The sequence below is a fragment of the Falco naumanni genome, chromosome 1 (genome assembly GCF_017639655.2).
Source record: "Falco naumanni isolate bFalNau1 chromosome 1, bFalNau1.pat, whole genome shotgun sequence".
NCBI classification, from domain to species: Eukaryota; Metazoa; Chordata; class Aves; order Falconiformes; family Falconidae; genus Falco; species Falco naumanni.
This window is the reverse complement of record NC_054054.1, coordinates 95,139,182-95,152,311: the sequence shown is the minus strand read 5'-3', so window position 1 is coordinate 95,152,311 and position 13,130 is coordinate 95,139,182. Positions and strand designations below refer to the sequence as shown.

At 57.0% G+C, this 13,130-nt stretch overlaps 2 protein-coding genes across 2 annotated transcripts; one reads left to right on the top strand and one right to left on the bottom strand.

Annotated features, from left to right (window-relative positions):
- Nucleotides 1-5,471: 5,471 nt before the first annotated feature.
- Nucleotides 5,472-9,165, top strand: LOC121094944 (myosin regulatory light chain 2A, cardiac muscle isoform-like). Its single transcript, XM_040609131.1, has 5 exons — nucleotides 5,472-5,906; nucleotides 6,787-6,891; nucleotides 8,101-8,176; nucleotides 8,261-8,309; nucleotides 8,420-9,165. Exons 1-5 carry the CDS (start codon nucleotides 5,843-5,845, stop codon nucleotides 8,516-8,518), a joined length of 393 nt encoding a protein of 130 aa, XP_040465065.1. The 5' UTR covers nucleotides 5,472-5,842; the 3' UTR covers nucleotides 8,519-9,165.
- An 89-nt stretch (nucleotides 9,166-9,254) lies between these two features.
- Nucleotides 9,255-13,130, bottom strand: LOC121094938 (coiled-coil domain-containing protein 63-like). Its single transcript, XM_040609117.1, is given in 8 exon segments — nucleotides 9,255-9,412; nucleotides 9,595-9,792; nucleotides 10,167-10,359; nucleotides 10,761-10,835; nucleotides 11,291-11,485; nucleotides 11,487-11,512; nucleotides 12,030-12,211; nucleotides 12,763-13,130. Coding segments are annotated over 8 exon segments (1,218 nt in total). The 5' UTR covers nucleotides 12,996-13,130; the 3' UTR covers nucleotides 9,255-9,296.

Sequence of the window (13,130 nt, the reverse complement as noted above, 5' to 3'; positions counted from 1 at the left end):
GAAGACGGGGGCTCCACTCCTTCCCAAAGCAGCGTCAACTGATCTGCTACTGCTGCTCTCCACTTAAAGTAGGACAAAGCCTCCTTTCGCACTGTTTGTCTGCTTTTTCTAAGCGATGCAGCAGATGACCACCACGCTTGCCCAGGGATGCTCGACCACAGACAGGGACACATCATAATGGCTCTTGTGCCTGGACTAGCCTTAAAAGTCAGATTCATATAAGAAATTCACCAAGAGGGTGGAATGTGCTGTGTTTTCTTAATCCAAGTAGCTATAGCAGGAAAAATCCTGTTGTGGTCACTGCTACATTAGAAAAAAGCGGCTTAGGACATTTTTATATCAGAAGAATTTTACTAGTAGTATTTTTGCAAGTATGGACCTTCCAAAACTCAGCAACAGAACATTTTTCCATTTGAAAATACCTTTCATCAGAAACCCATAACGTACACCTACTTTATTTAAAAAAAAAAAAAAAAAAAGTAGGAAGGACGGAATGGCAAATCACATTTTGCCCGTGTCCACATAGCCTGTCTCAAAAATTTTGAAGCAGAAATCTTTTACCATTTTTTTGTCAAACATGTCACTCGAACAAACTTGAGATGGACTTGTTCTCGTTGTTGACAGCATCTGTTGGTGGGAGATTTCAGACAGAGGCCAGCCGTTGAGACTGAAACCTTTGGCTCGGTGGAAATCAAGTCCTGGCTGGGGTGTGCAGGGTACACCAGTGAGAAGAGAGAGCACGACAAAATCTCCGACAGGCATCGCGCTGCTGGCTGTCTGGGAATGGGGCTGCATTCGGCTTCTGCACATGGTTTGAGCCCTTGGTGAGCCCCAAGGTGAAGCCAGAGGCTCAGGAGCAGCAGCCAGCCCCGAGCTCCTTGCCAGGTTCCGCACAGTGCATCTGCCTGCCTGCAGCTGGCAGGTTTTGTTACTGGAGGGAGATCATTGCACTGTATGTTTTGTAAATAAAATACGATACCAAGAAAACATCTGCCTGTGCGTCATCAGCTCCCTTCTGAACAGGACAGGAGCCCCTACATCTCCAGATCAGCCTTGCAACATGTTCCAGCTGCTCTTCTTTTGCCTCACAAATTGGCACCGTCTAACCCCCAAACTCCGCAGCATCTGAAATTTGGGGGTCAGCAAAATATTTTCGTCATCAGAAGCAAGAAGCATGCATAAAAGCTTTATCTTGATTGTAACACAAGGAAATCTGGATGCAAACAGTAGGAGTTACGAAAACATTTAAATCCTGCCTGGGTATTGAGTTTGGAAAAATAACATTAGACCCACAAGTCACCTGCTCTTGTTTTTGCAGTGTTTGAACAGCCCGTGTAGATCTTTGTTTGAAATGTACACAAACACGCTGAATTTCATGGGCTTAGTAAATATGTAATCTAAGGCAAGGGGAAGTGTGGGTGACTCGCATTTCTTAGGATCCACCTACATACAGGGATAAAATAATTATTTAAGAAAATAATTTCATTATTATCTGCATATATATATGTGCATGTGTGTATATATAGTGTATATATGTATCATATTATACACACGATAGATGTATGTGTGTGCATATATTAGGTATATATATATATGTACAGAACAATAATGAAACAAACGCTCCTTATTTTGCTCCTGTATGTAGGGGTATTTATATATAACATATATTTTTAAACATAGCCAGATTATGAGCAACTGTACAATAAACAAAGTGGCATGGGCATGAGATAGTGAGGACAAATCAGTGGGGGAAAATATTTTACATGGAGGCTTCCAAGGAATGTGACCAAAGCGGTGATTTCTTTGTGGAATTTTGGGAAGGGGGAGGGGGGGGGGGGGGGAGAAAAATCCACAAAGGTCTCAGAGCTTTGAGCAAGATCAACCGCACATCATCATGTATTTAGCAAACTAGAATGCAAATGGTTGACAAATAGAAAGAGGGGGAATACATGAACCATAAGCTTCAAAATTATGGAACGCTTCAAGCCTGTGTGCAGAGTTTAAGGACAAAGGGATTTCCCTGACTGTTCCCCCTCTAGAAATAAATCATTGTTGTGAGCAACACTGGAGAACAAAACAGTTTCAGGATATTTATAACACCTTGGCTGGGTCCCTTTTCTAATCAGAGAAGCTAGTGTGGGGTGAGGCTTGTTATTTCCAGCAGAGAAAAGTTAGCTTATTAAAAAGATAATTTTGCAATGGCATTTTAATATCTCTGGCTCGTCATGGAGTTTACTGCTGTTTGGGGGTCCTTACTTTTTATGGTAACATAGCAAAAATGGAAGAGCAAAAGACTGTGCAAAAATACAGCCCCCTCCAAACAGGACACCAAGCACTGGCCGCCACTGTTGAGATGCGGAGCTGTGGCATGGCACGTTGGTTATCAAGGTGATGATGGGGCCTGGACAGATTCACCTTTATCTGTCACTCCTCTCCTTTCCTCTTGGTTAAGCCTCTTCTAACAAGAATTGACGGTGCTTTGGACCTTGCCTAATACAGTTCAGCAAGTGAGATATATTCTTTGCCCTGTCCACTGTCTTTTGAAGGGCCGGATCCTTCCTTCCAGAAGTAGGGTGTTCCCAGTGAAGGTTGCACCCTAGAAGGTGCTGAGCTCTCCCCTTCCACCTCATTTCCCCCAGCATTAACAGGAGTGAAAGGCACCCCACTAAAGGTGCTCAGATCCTCAAAGGACTTGTCCCTGGAGAGGGGGTAACAGCCGAAGGTTAAGATGAAGATATTTCCAGCAAAGAAAACAAGGGCAGGAAGGTTCCTCTGGAAACACTGGACCAATTCCCCTTTTCAAATAATTCAGCTAAGTCCAAGAGAACTTGCCCCACACAATAAGAAAGGATTTGGTGCAAAAGAGCTGGGGTGGGTGGGTGTGGGGGTGTGTGTTGTTCCCTGGGAAGGTGCAGAACAAAAATAGATGTAAATCTGCAAAGGCTGTCACAATGAAGTACATCTGAAGTAACTCTATTGTCTTCAACGGGGTTACTTTGGGCTTACACCATCGTGACTAAGATCAGCATCTCAGCTTGGGCATGCTCATTACAATAAGCGTTCGCTCGGGGAAGTCAAGCATTGCAGCTGCGTCTTGCAACGGGCAAGCGCCTGCCTTTCAGGTAGACTCTGCATCCTCTCCTCTCCTTCCTCCCGCCAGATCTAAGGGTGCTGAGGCTGCAAGTCCTTTGCTTGATCGCCCTCACGAAGCTGAACTCTGCTTGGGCCCCACCGCGGTAACAAGATTTTATGAGTATTGTACAACTGCCGGCAGGGGGAATCTGGCACGCATAGTGGGAGCAATTCACGCGGGGAAGGGAGGGGAGGAAGAAAGAGGTTGTCACAGCCAGCCATTCAAATTAAAGTAGGAGTCAATAAAGCAATTAAACAAGATTTCAGAGAAGCAAACGGAATGGTGAGGAGGGCCCGCACAGCCCATCTCTCTTGCCCATGCAATCCAATTTATGAGCAGAACCTCATTTACCCGTTGGTAGCCAAGGTGCAGCTACATACGGGATAAAGTAACAGCAGAAGCATGAAACAAAAGAGCAAGACACTCTTGAAAGTGCAGGCTGTTTCTCTGTCCTTAAGTATTTCAAAGTGCTGTGCATTTCTTGAAGCCTTTGCAGGGGAAGACCCACGTATCTGAAGGCGCTCGGGAGCCGAAGGGCTTGCTCAGGCTGCACAAACTGCGGTGGGTGAGCGGGGCCGGGAGCTTGTGGCCCCGAGGCGAGCTGGCCACGGGCTCACCCTGCGAGCTGGCCACGGGCTCACCTTCTGAGCCGGCCACCGGGCTCACCCTGCGAGCCGGCCACGGGCACCCAGCACCGGGCACCCTGCGAGCCGGGCCACAGGTCAACCAGGCCAAGGGCTCGCAGGGAGCAGGAAGGGGCCGCCACTGCCTTCCCAGGTCCCACCACTCACCCCGCAGGCCATGGCTCCTCAGGCCGCAGCGCCCGGGAGGCAGATAGCGGCCACGGGTGTGATTTTGGTGCTGTTGGCCCTATTCTAGGGCTGGGGAAGCGGTGGATGCCCAGAGAGGGAGCGCACCCCTCACGCCCGCTGCCTCCTGCCAAGCTGCCATCGCCTCACAGCTCAGCCTCCGTGAGGGTGCCCGGAGGAGGCTGTACTGACAGAAGGCCGACCCCAGCCGCCGCCCCCCGCCGTCAGCAGACGCCAAACGCCCTTCTGGCCCTGCTCACAGTCGCGCTTCGCCAGGCCGGGCTGAACCCTGTGACCGCCCCGATACCGTGTGGCGGCAGTGCCGCACTATTTCACCTCCCGTGAGCGGAAGGATTCCGCGAGAGCGGCACGTCTGCGAGTCGCTTCCCGCCCCGCGCTTCCCGCCCGGCGTGTAAAGGGTTTCCGGTGAGCCGCCTCCCCCTCGCAGTATCCGGCGCCGGCCGAGCTCGCTGAGCAGACGGCGGCCATTTTGTTCAGGGCTGGGTCTCTGCCGAGAGCAGCGGTCGAGCGGGGGAGCCGGGGGGGAAGAGCGAGAGGGAAGAAGGAGAGCGGGGAGGAGAGGACTGTGAAATGTGTGCATTTGATTCGTGTCAATATAGAACAACGCTAGGACCGACCGCATGAAGAAATGTAACCTTCTTACATTCACTTGGGTAACCACACGCCTAAGAAAAACAAAGTGATCAATGTATATAGTTCCTATATCTTGCAAAGAACATCTGGCTGCATACCTAGTCCCATCTCCCCCTGCCCCCTCCCCTCTCCCTGCCCTCCCATCTCCCCCTGCCCCCTCCCCTCTCCCGGCCCCGCCGGGGACCAGGCAGCGCCCGCACCGCGCCCGCTACAATGGCGCCACCTGGCGGCGGCCGCCGCGCTGCAGCGCGTCCCAGCGGGCCGGGGCGGGGGCGCACGGGGGGCACTGCGGGGGCTGGGGCGGCACCCGAGCGGGACACTAAGGGACAGGGGGGCGCAGGGGGGCACAGGAGCGCAGGCTGAGCCGCCTCGGGGGGCACAGCGCCCCTCCGCCTCCCCTCGGTGCCCACCGCAGCTCCCGCAGCGCGTGCACTGAGCTGTGCCTGGCCTCAGCCCTCGGTGCCCCCGGGTGCCTGGGTCCCCCCACGGGCCACACTTCTGCCACGGCTACTTATTTTCAGGCACATGCCCCCTACAATTAGCACATGCTCTTTAATTAATTTGCCTTTTTTACTGCTTTGCCCAAGTTATCTCGACTACGGTGCGGCTGGGCATGTGCATGGCAGATAACGCTGCTATTTCTGGCTCCGGAGGCCAGCACAGCTGCATCCTCCTGGGGCCACATCCCGCGCCCAGCACGGGGCACATCCCTGGGACAGGCCACAGCCCAGGGATGGGGGTATTGTCCATCCTCGTCCCCGTCACCTGCCTTGTCCCCAGCCCAGCCGGCCCCTGGTTTTGTGGGTGGCAGCTCTTCCCCGGACCCCTGAGCTGGGCAGATCCTCCTGGTTATTGTCGCAGTGATAGACCCTTCCAAGTGAAAATGGAGCTCAATCAGGCAAAGATGCTAAATTAAGCCTGTTTGGAACAAGCTGTTAAACATGCAGACCTTCTGAACACGAAGGAGAGATGGATAAAACCCTCCCAAAGCCCCCGAAGACGCTGCCAGCAGAAGGGGGATGCAGGGAGGGAGTGCGAGGAAAGGGAAGGATGCCCCCAAGCCCCCCTGCAATGGCAGCTGAGGTGCAGGGACGTGGCTGAGGGCACAGAAGCCGTCTGTGGCAGAGGAGATGGCCTCCGGCCACCAGCCAGCACTGGGACTCATGGGCCAACCCCACAAGCCCCCTTGGCGTGAAATCCAGGGACAAGGACAGGACAGGGACACCAGCACCAGCTTTAAAACATCATGGATCAGAACCGGGATGGCTTCGTCGACAAGGCAGATCTGAGAGGCACGTTTGCTGCACTCGGTGAGCCCCCTTTTAGGACCTTCCCCAGGAGCTTCAACAACGTTAGACTTACTAAGTGAGAAACCAGCTGTGAGCCCCCGTTTAGCCAAGCCCCGGCAGTTAACTGGATCTCCTGTTTTGCTGGAAACTGCCTGATCCAAACCCAGTTCTGTTAGGGAGTGAGATCCCACGCCGGGTGACTCGGAGCAGCTCCTGCAGCAGCGGGTGGTTTATCCCGTAGGTACCCGAGAGAGCCAGCTCCTGGGTCATACAGCCAAATGCTCCCTGCCTGGCTGTGCCCATCCCACAGCATCCCTGGGTGGACGGGCGTTACAGGGATTGACGGGGTTTGTAGGAAGCTCTGAAGTTGCAACCTTGGCTCTCCCGTCGTGGAGGTCAGCACGAAGCAGCGATGGGGCTGGGGAGTCCCAAAGACACCCCAAGCTCAGGGAAGAGGACGCAGGCATTCAGTCCTGTTCGTTTCTGGCACCGGGGGCCAGGGGGAACCACAGTGCTGGTGGGTTTGACCCAAAACAGCTTCTGAGGAGTGCTGAAGGAGGCTGATCCATGGGGCCGTGCAGGAGGGAAGCGGCACAGCTCAGTCCTTTGCAGCCTTCTTTGCTGTGGTCCTGCAGCCCGAGAAACCAGAGCTGGACATGCCCAGCCCACCCACCCTCAGCCAGCACGTGATTCTCCCATCATCACTTCTGCTACTGCCATTCCTTATCAAAGGTGGCTCCCCAGGGCTGTGCCGCTTCCCTCGGCTGGGGGCAAAATCCTCCAGGGGAAGGCTCCTGTGCTGCGTCTTCTAGCCCCCAGTATGTAGAGCGGAGCCCAGAGGTCTGCATGAATTTGCAGCAGGACGTGGACACACAAGTCACCCAACGCTGCTCTCCCCTAGGACGCCTGAATGTGAAAAACGAGGAGATCGATGAGATGATCAAGGAGGCACCCGGCCCCATCAACTTCACTGTGTTCCTCACCATGTTTGGAGAGAAACTGAAAGGTGAGGGGGCACCCGGGAAGCTGGCGGGGTTGGTGGGCACCCACACCATCACTAATATCCCGTCCCACATGGGGAGGCCACCCAGCTCCCAGGATCTCCATCACCATTCCAGGCGAGACCCATCAGAGACTCCTTGCAGGCCTCAGATGGGAGCTGCTCAAGGAAAGGCAGGTGGCACCGACTGCCATGCTGCGGTGTGCAGAGCTTGGGGAGTGGGTCAGAGCAAAGATGCCTCCCACGCCACGGCCAAGAGGTGACACCTAGGGACAACCCGGGGATACCTGTGAAATGATCTCCCTCACCCACCCCTCCCACATCCTTTAGTGCCACCTTCTCCCAGTTGCAACACAGGGACCCCCCCCAGAGACAGAGGCTTTGTTGGGACTATAACCAGCAAGAACCCCTCTCCCCAAGAGCTCCGGTCTTTGTCCTCCAAATCCTGGCCTTGGGCACTCCCCCCGCCTCCCCATCCCAAGGCACCACAGCTAGGACAAACTCAGCGCCATGTACCCTGAGCAGCTGTCCCCAGGCAGGTCCCTGCACCCCAAAGCTCATGCCAACCTGCCATACCAACAGTCCCAAAGGCAGGGCTGGGGCTGCCCATGCAGAGAGCTGGATCTCATCCCATGTCTCCCCAGCCGCTTGCGGGGGATGAGCAGGTCCCCATGCCTCAGTTTCCACAGCCGTTTAAAAAAACCAGCAGGCTGTGCTGCTGCTGTCCCTCCAGAAAAAAGGGGCCGGGAGATCTTGCAGTGCCTCCAAGCCTGCTGACAGCAACGGTGCCACCAAGTGCCACCCTGGCAAGGGCCCTACCTACAGCATGGGTTTGACCCAATGGGCCCATCCAGCTGCACCCTGTATCACTTACACAAGCCAAGGCACGCAGCCCCCCGGCAGATCTGCAGGAGGCTACGAGGCCCCACGAGTCTGTGCCTGGAGCTCTATAAATACACCCGAAAGATTAGATAGCTGCCGGACGCCAGGGCGGTGGTGACACCGACCGCTCTGTGGGCACACCATGACCCTATGTCTGCTCCTCTACATGCCACCACCCACGGTCGAGGTCCCAGCTGCAGGGTCAGCATTCCTGTGGGCCCCCCCACTTCCCAGCCTGGCCCTCACCTTCTCCCCAAAGGCTGGGAGAAGCAGGAGGCTGCAGTTGGCTTCCTCCACTGCCACCTGCAACGGCTGTGGCCATGTCACCCGCAGGTGCTGACCCAGAGGAGACAATCCTGAATGCATTCAAGGTGTTCGATCCAGAGGGGAAAGGCCTGAAATCTGCCTAGTGAGTAAGGGGTGCCTCGACAGGGGGCAGGGGGGTGTCCTCACCGAGGCCTCCCTGGTGCTCACCGTGCTCTCATGTTTGCAGCATCAAAGAAATGCTGATGACGCAGGGCGAGAGGTTTTCCCAGGAAGAGGTACGAGCTCCTTCCCACCCTCCGCCAGCCTCCTGTGCCCTCCACCCCGACAGACCCCCAGCCACAAAGCCCTTCTGCGCTGCCTTTTCTACCCGTTTGTTTCCCGGCAGGTCGATCAGATGTTCGCAGCCTTCCCTCCGGACATTTCTGGCAACCTGGACTACAAAAACCTTGTCCACATCATTACGCACGGTGAAGAGAAGGACTAGCCCACGCTCGGCGCTGGGGCTGGCAGGATCACCTCTGTCTGGGGTGCACGGGGGGCAGGGGGTCCCTTTGCCTCTCCCCTTGGGGAACACGTCAATGGCATCCACATTAAACTGCCCTTGGCAAGAGGAAACCCAGCCGCTGGTGTGAGCGGTGCTTGGGCTGGCGTGGTGTGTCTGCGCAGTGCGGCTGTGCCCGGCGGGAGCCCCCGCGCCCTCCCAGACCCCCCTGCCCCAGCCTCCCGGCCCCTGCACATCACCCTCGCGTGCCCTCTCCTCCCCTTGCCTCCTCGGTTCCCAGCGTGGCCCATCTCCACAGCTCAGTGCACGCCAAACAGGCTGTTTCGCCCACCAGCCCAGGACCAGCGCTGAGCTCAGCTTTACTTCAGGCAGCAGAGAGCTGCCGGCTTCTCCCAGCTTAGCAGGCAAAGCCCCGCGAGCCCGCTCTGCATCCCCCCACGGCCTCACCAAGCCCCTCGGGCAGGCATGGTGCAGGACCGGGACTGTGGTCACCATGTCCCCGGTGCACCATTCCCGCGATGCCCGGCCGCGGGAAGCGCGTGGCGTTGAGCAACGGCAACGGCCCCCCCCGCCGGAGAGCAGCTGTTCCCACCCCCGGCCACGGCTGCTGTCAGCAGTGGGCCAAGCCGTGCCAAAATATCAGCCGGCAAGCTTTTGAAGCCCGCAGAAGGTGTTGGGAGATGGAAGGATGTCCAGGGCGCAGAAGCAGAGGGGCAGCTGAGGAGCGGAACTGTTTATTTCATTCCTCTGTGCCGGGCTCTCACTCCTCGAGGCTCTTGCTCCCCTTCTTGGCGGCAGCGGCAGCGTGGCCCAGCTCCTTCTTGCAGCTCTGGAGGACCAGCTGGTGCAGCTGCCCGTGGCCCAGCGGCACCTCCCCTGCCCAAGAAAAGGACACCCGTGTCTGCCGGCACAGGCCTTATAGATGTGGTGGGGTGGGACAGGCCGGTGGGGATTGGCTGGGGAGGAGAGGGGGCAGCGGGGGATTGGCCAGGCGGCCATGAGGGGGTTGTGGATTGGCTGTCTGCCTGGCCGTAGCCCCTCCCTCCCACCTCACTCACAGGCGGCGATGTCGGCGGGGGTGCTGTCCAGGGCGGGGGGCGGCGGGCAGAGCCGGGCCCGATCCATCACCCACGGGAGGCTGGTGGTGCCCAGGAGCGGGTTGGCGAAGGGCTGGGCCGGCTGCGAGCCCTCAGCCCGCGTGTAGCGCAGGACGCTCTCCATCAGCAGGAGCTCGTTGGTCTCCTTCTCCACGAGACCTGGGTGGGAGGGAATGCTGTCCCACAGGGCCCCTCCACCGGGCCCTGCCCAAACGCGGCCCCAGCGGTCTGCTGGGCAGAGGACCCATGGATTCCCCCCAGGCAGTGCCGTCAGGCTCCCCAGGGGCGAGGGGTCAAGGCTGGGTCACACACCCAGAGCCAACACGGGGGCTTGGGGGGTCCACCGGGGTGGTTCTACGTCCCGGTTGGCTCCTGAATTCCCTGGGAATTTGGCATCGCAAATTCCCATTAGGGACACCCGTGCATGACGGGGTGGGGGAGGAAACCAGCTCAGTCTGAACACGGGGCAAGCAGGGGGTGGACAGACAAGGTCTGGGCCATGTGGCAAGCGAAGGCGGGCAGCCCTGACCCACCTAAAATCCGCGTCAGATTCCCATCCGTGATCTGCCCATTTTCTCCAAGCTGCTCCGTTGTCTTTGTAGCATCGCCACCGATTACTTTCAAAAGGGCCTCCACGCCACATTTGATCTGGCCCAGGACTCTGCTGCTCTCCTTGCAGCTCTCTTCGCACCAGTTGGCTTCCCTCGTGGTTTCCGCTAGTTTTTCCTATCAGCAAAGGTTTTGCCAGGTGTCACAACAGCCCCTGCTCGCGCCCCCCCCACCCCCAGTCCTGGCCAAGTCCAGTCCGGACACTGGAGGCGGCCCAGGAGGGGCTGTGGGATGCTCCCATCCCTGCAGGGGAAAGGCTCTGTGAAGGGGATCCCAAGCTCCCCATGCCACAGCCCAGGCCCCAGGTGCCAGAGAACCAGGGCTGGCAGAAGCCCTGCAGTCACCCTCTCATCGTGCACTGGGAGACAGGGCTGCCAAAGCCAATGCAGGGCCCTTTTCTGCCCATGCCTCTCCAGCCGTTGCCCAGAGCGGTGTTGACGGGACCACACTCGCTAGGACACATGCCGGGACACACAGGCTTCTGCTGCCCTGGCAGAGGGAAATCCCGGCTGCCATACCTCCAGCTCCTGCAGGACATGGAAGTTGCCGGTCTCTGCGTCCTCCTGGTCCATCATAAGGGTTGTAATTTCGTTCTGTGCAAACACAAGCACACGGAGGGCATACTGGCTGAATGCTCACCAGATGTGCCTAAGAGAGGCTGGGGACCATCCCTCCACCCTGGGAGCAGGGACATCCCACTTGACCCCTCTGGGGACCACTGTCCCCAGGGCAGGAGGACAAGTCATGACCCCCCTTCTCACTCCAGCCAGCCCCACTCAAGGCCGAGGCAGCTCTTGGCCCTCTTGCATACTGCTGGGTACACGGTGGCAGCATTGAGACACTTCTAGCTCTGAGAACACAGCCTTCTGTCTGTGGGAGTTCTATTTTGGGCTACCGCTTTGCATTCCCCTAATCCCACCCGTGTGGCAGGCTGTGAGCTGGGCTCCGCTGTGAGCAGCGAGGCTGGACACATGGGAGAGGAATAAAACCCACGCCAGCCCCAAAGCACCAGCTGAGAAAGGGCAGACATGAAGGGCTTGGAAGAGACCTGGACATCCTTGATCCTCTGCTTCATCTTCTCCATCTCGTTGTTCAGCTCAGTGATGTAGATGAAGGAGGCAAAGTTCTTCCCCTCCTTTTCGATGAAGTTATCCACCAGGAGGTCAAAGTTCCCGTCCTCTGCCAGCTCCAGCAGGCGCCTGTAAGCCACCTCCTGGCTCTCAAAGCTCTCCATTTGGCTCTGCCCTGGCCCGCTGGGCTGCCTTCAGGGCTGAGGGAGAGATGGAAAAAGAGCCCTGGCTGTGCGTGTCCCTGCAGGGCTCCCTTTGCAGAGCCTTTCCCTGCAGGTGCCCTGAGGTTTGGCGTGGGGCCTGGGGCCAGAGGGGCAGAGAGTGTCTTTATTTCACCCAAAACTAAGCAGAGAGCTCCCTGTCCTCATGGGAACGGGGCAAACACGGTGGGATCCTTCCCCAAGAGGACAAAAGGCACCATAGGGGCAGCTCCCTGCCTCCCCACCCCTCCCTCTGCCCCAAGGGCACCCCAAGACACATGATGCTGGGTGCTTTCACTTGCTTATCACTCTTCATCCTTTCCACTTGTAGGCTGAAGGCTGGGTGAAGGAGCCTGCAGGCAGGGGACAGGTCCCGCCTTTGGGGTGCAGAGCTATGGGGAGAGGTCCCGCCTTTGGGGTGCAGAGCCATAAGCTTGCCTATACGCAACCCCCTTGGGCAACTCTGCCAGCTCCTGGCTTGTGCTACCAGTTGCAGGTATTCTCTCTCATCTGGTACCTTTTCTCTTTTTGGCCACTTCCTCCAATTCCGAGCGATCTCTGGACTTGGTCAGCATGAAGTTTTTCAGTTTGTTCTCCTTTTCAAGGGCACGCTTCCGCTCCTGCAGCTCAACATTGCGCTGGACTGTGTCTTCTATGTGTCTTTTGTTCAAGGCTGCAATCCTTGCCAGAGCCCCCATCCTGAGCACAGAGAGCAGCAGGTTACACCACGGGAAGGTATAAGGATTTGTAGTCCTGCCCATTCCCACGCATCTCTGTGCCTGGCCGAGCAAAACCCCCGTGATGCTGTGCACGCTGGCCGGCTCCCATCCAGATGCAGCTGCGTTAGCCCGAGGCCAGCAGCAGCTAACACAGCTCTGGCTGGGGGTTTGTACTCGGACACAGCACCCAGCTGTGGCAGCCAAGCTCTCTTTGCCTGCAGCTGGCTGGTCTCTGCTCCAGGTCTGCTGCACCCTCCCATGCAGGCTGAGATGGGACTCGGAGGAAAGAGGCTGCTCCATAGGGCAATTCACCACATCCTGAGAAACATCTGGCATAGGCGGAGCAAACCCCCCTGGAGGTACCGGTCTCCCTGCACTGACCAAGCACCAAAGCCTTAGCACCCAGCTCTAGACGACAGCGGGTGCATCCTCGCTCTGAAGTTGCAGTTGGCCTCTCTTTACATCGACACCCGTCGCTGGCATTGCCCACCAGCGCCAAGTTTGCCACAGAGGGTTCACACGGCCACGTACCGCTGCTTGTAGCCTTGTGTGCACTGCTCAGCGGCAGTGTTCATCCTTCTCCTCTGCTGAGCCAGCTTCTTATGGAGCTTCAAGGAGAGCTTGCCCAAAAGAGCTTTCTGGATTTGCAGCTTTTCAATCTCTTCTCGGAGCTCTTTGTTTCTGGACAGGATGGTATGGAAATGGACGGTGACCTGGGGAGAGGCAAGCAAAAGGCTTGAAGCTGGTGCGGGACTTGGGGGCATCAGGTTTCTGCTGAAAGACCTTGACCACGGCTGGGACAAATCTCTTCTCTGAAGTTGCTCCTGTACTATCCCCCTCCCCAAGACAGGGGAGGTAACAGCAGGCTAGGCTGATCATGGCACAGACCAGGAGCTGGT

Excerpts from the sequence above, each read along its gene's own strand:
- LOC121094944 (XM_040609131.1), top strand. The coding sequence starts at position 5,843 with ATGGATCAGAACCGGGATGGCTTCGTCGACAAGGCAGATCTGAGAGGC. Across the intron at positions 6,892-8,100 it reads GTTTGGAGAGAAACTGAAAG|GTGCTGACCCAGAGGAGACA; the intron begins GTGAGGGGGCAC and ends TGTCACCCGCAG. Across the intron at positions 8,177-8,260 it reads AAAGGCCTGAAATCTGCCTA|CATCAAAGAAATGCTGATGA; the intron begins GTGAGTAAGGGG and ends TCATGTTTGCAG.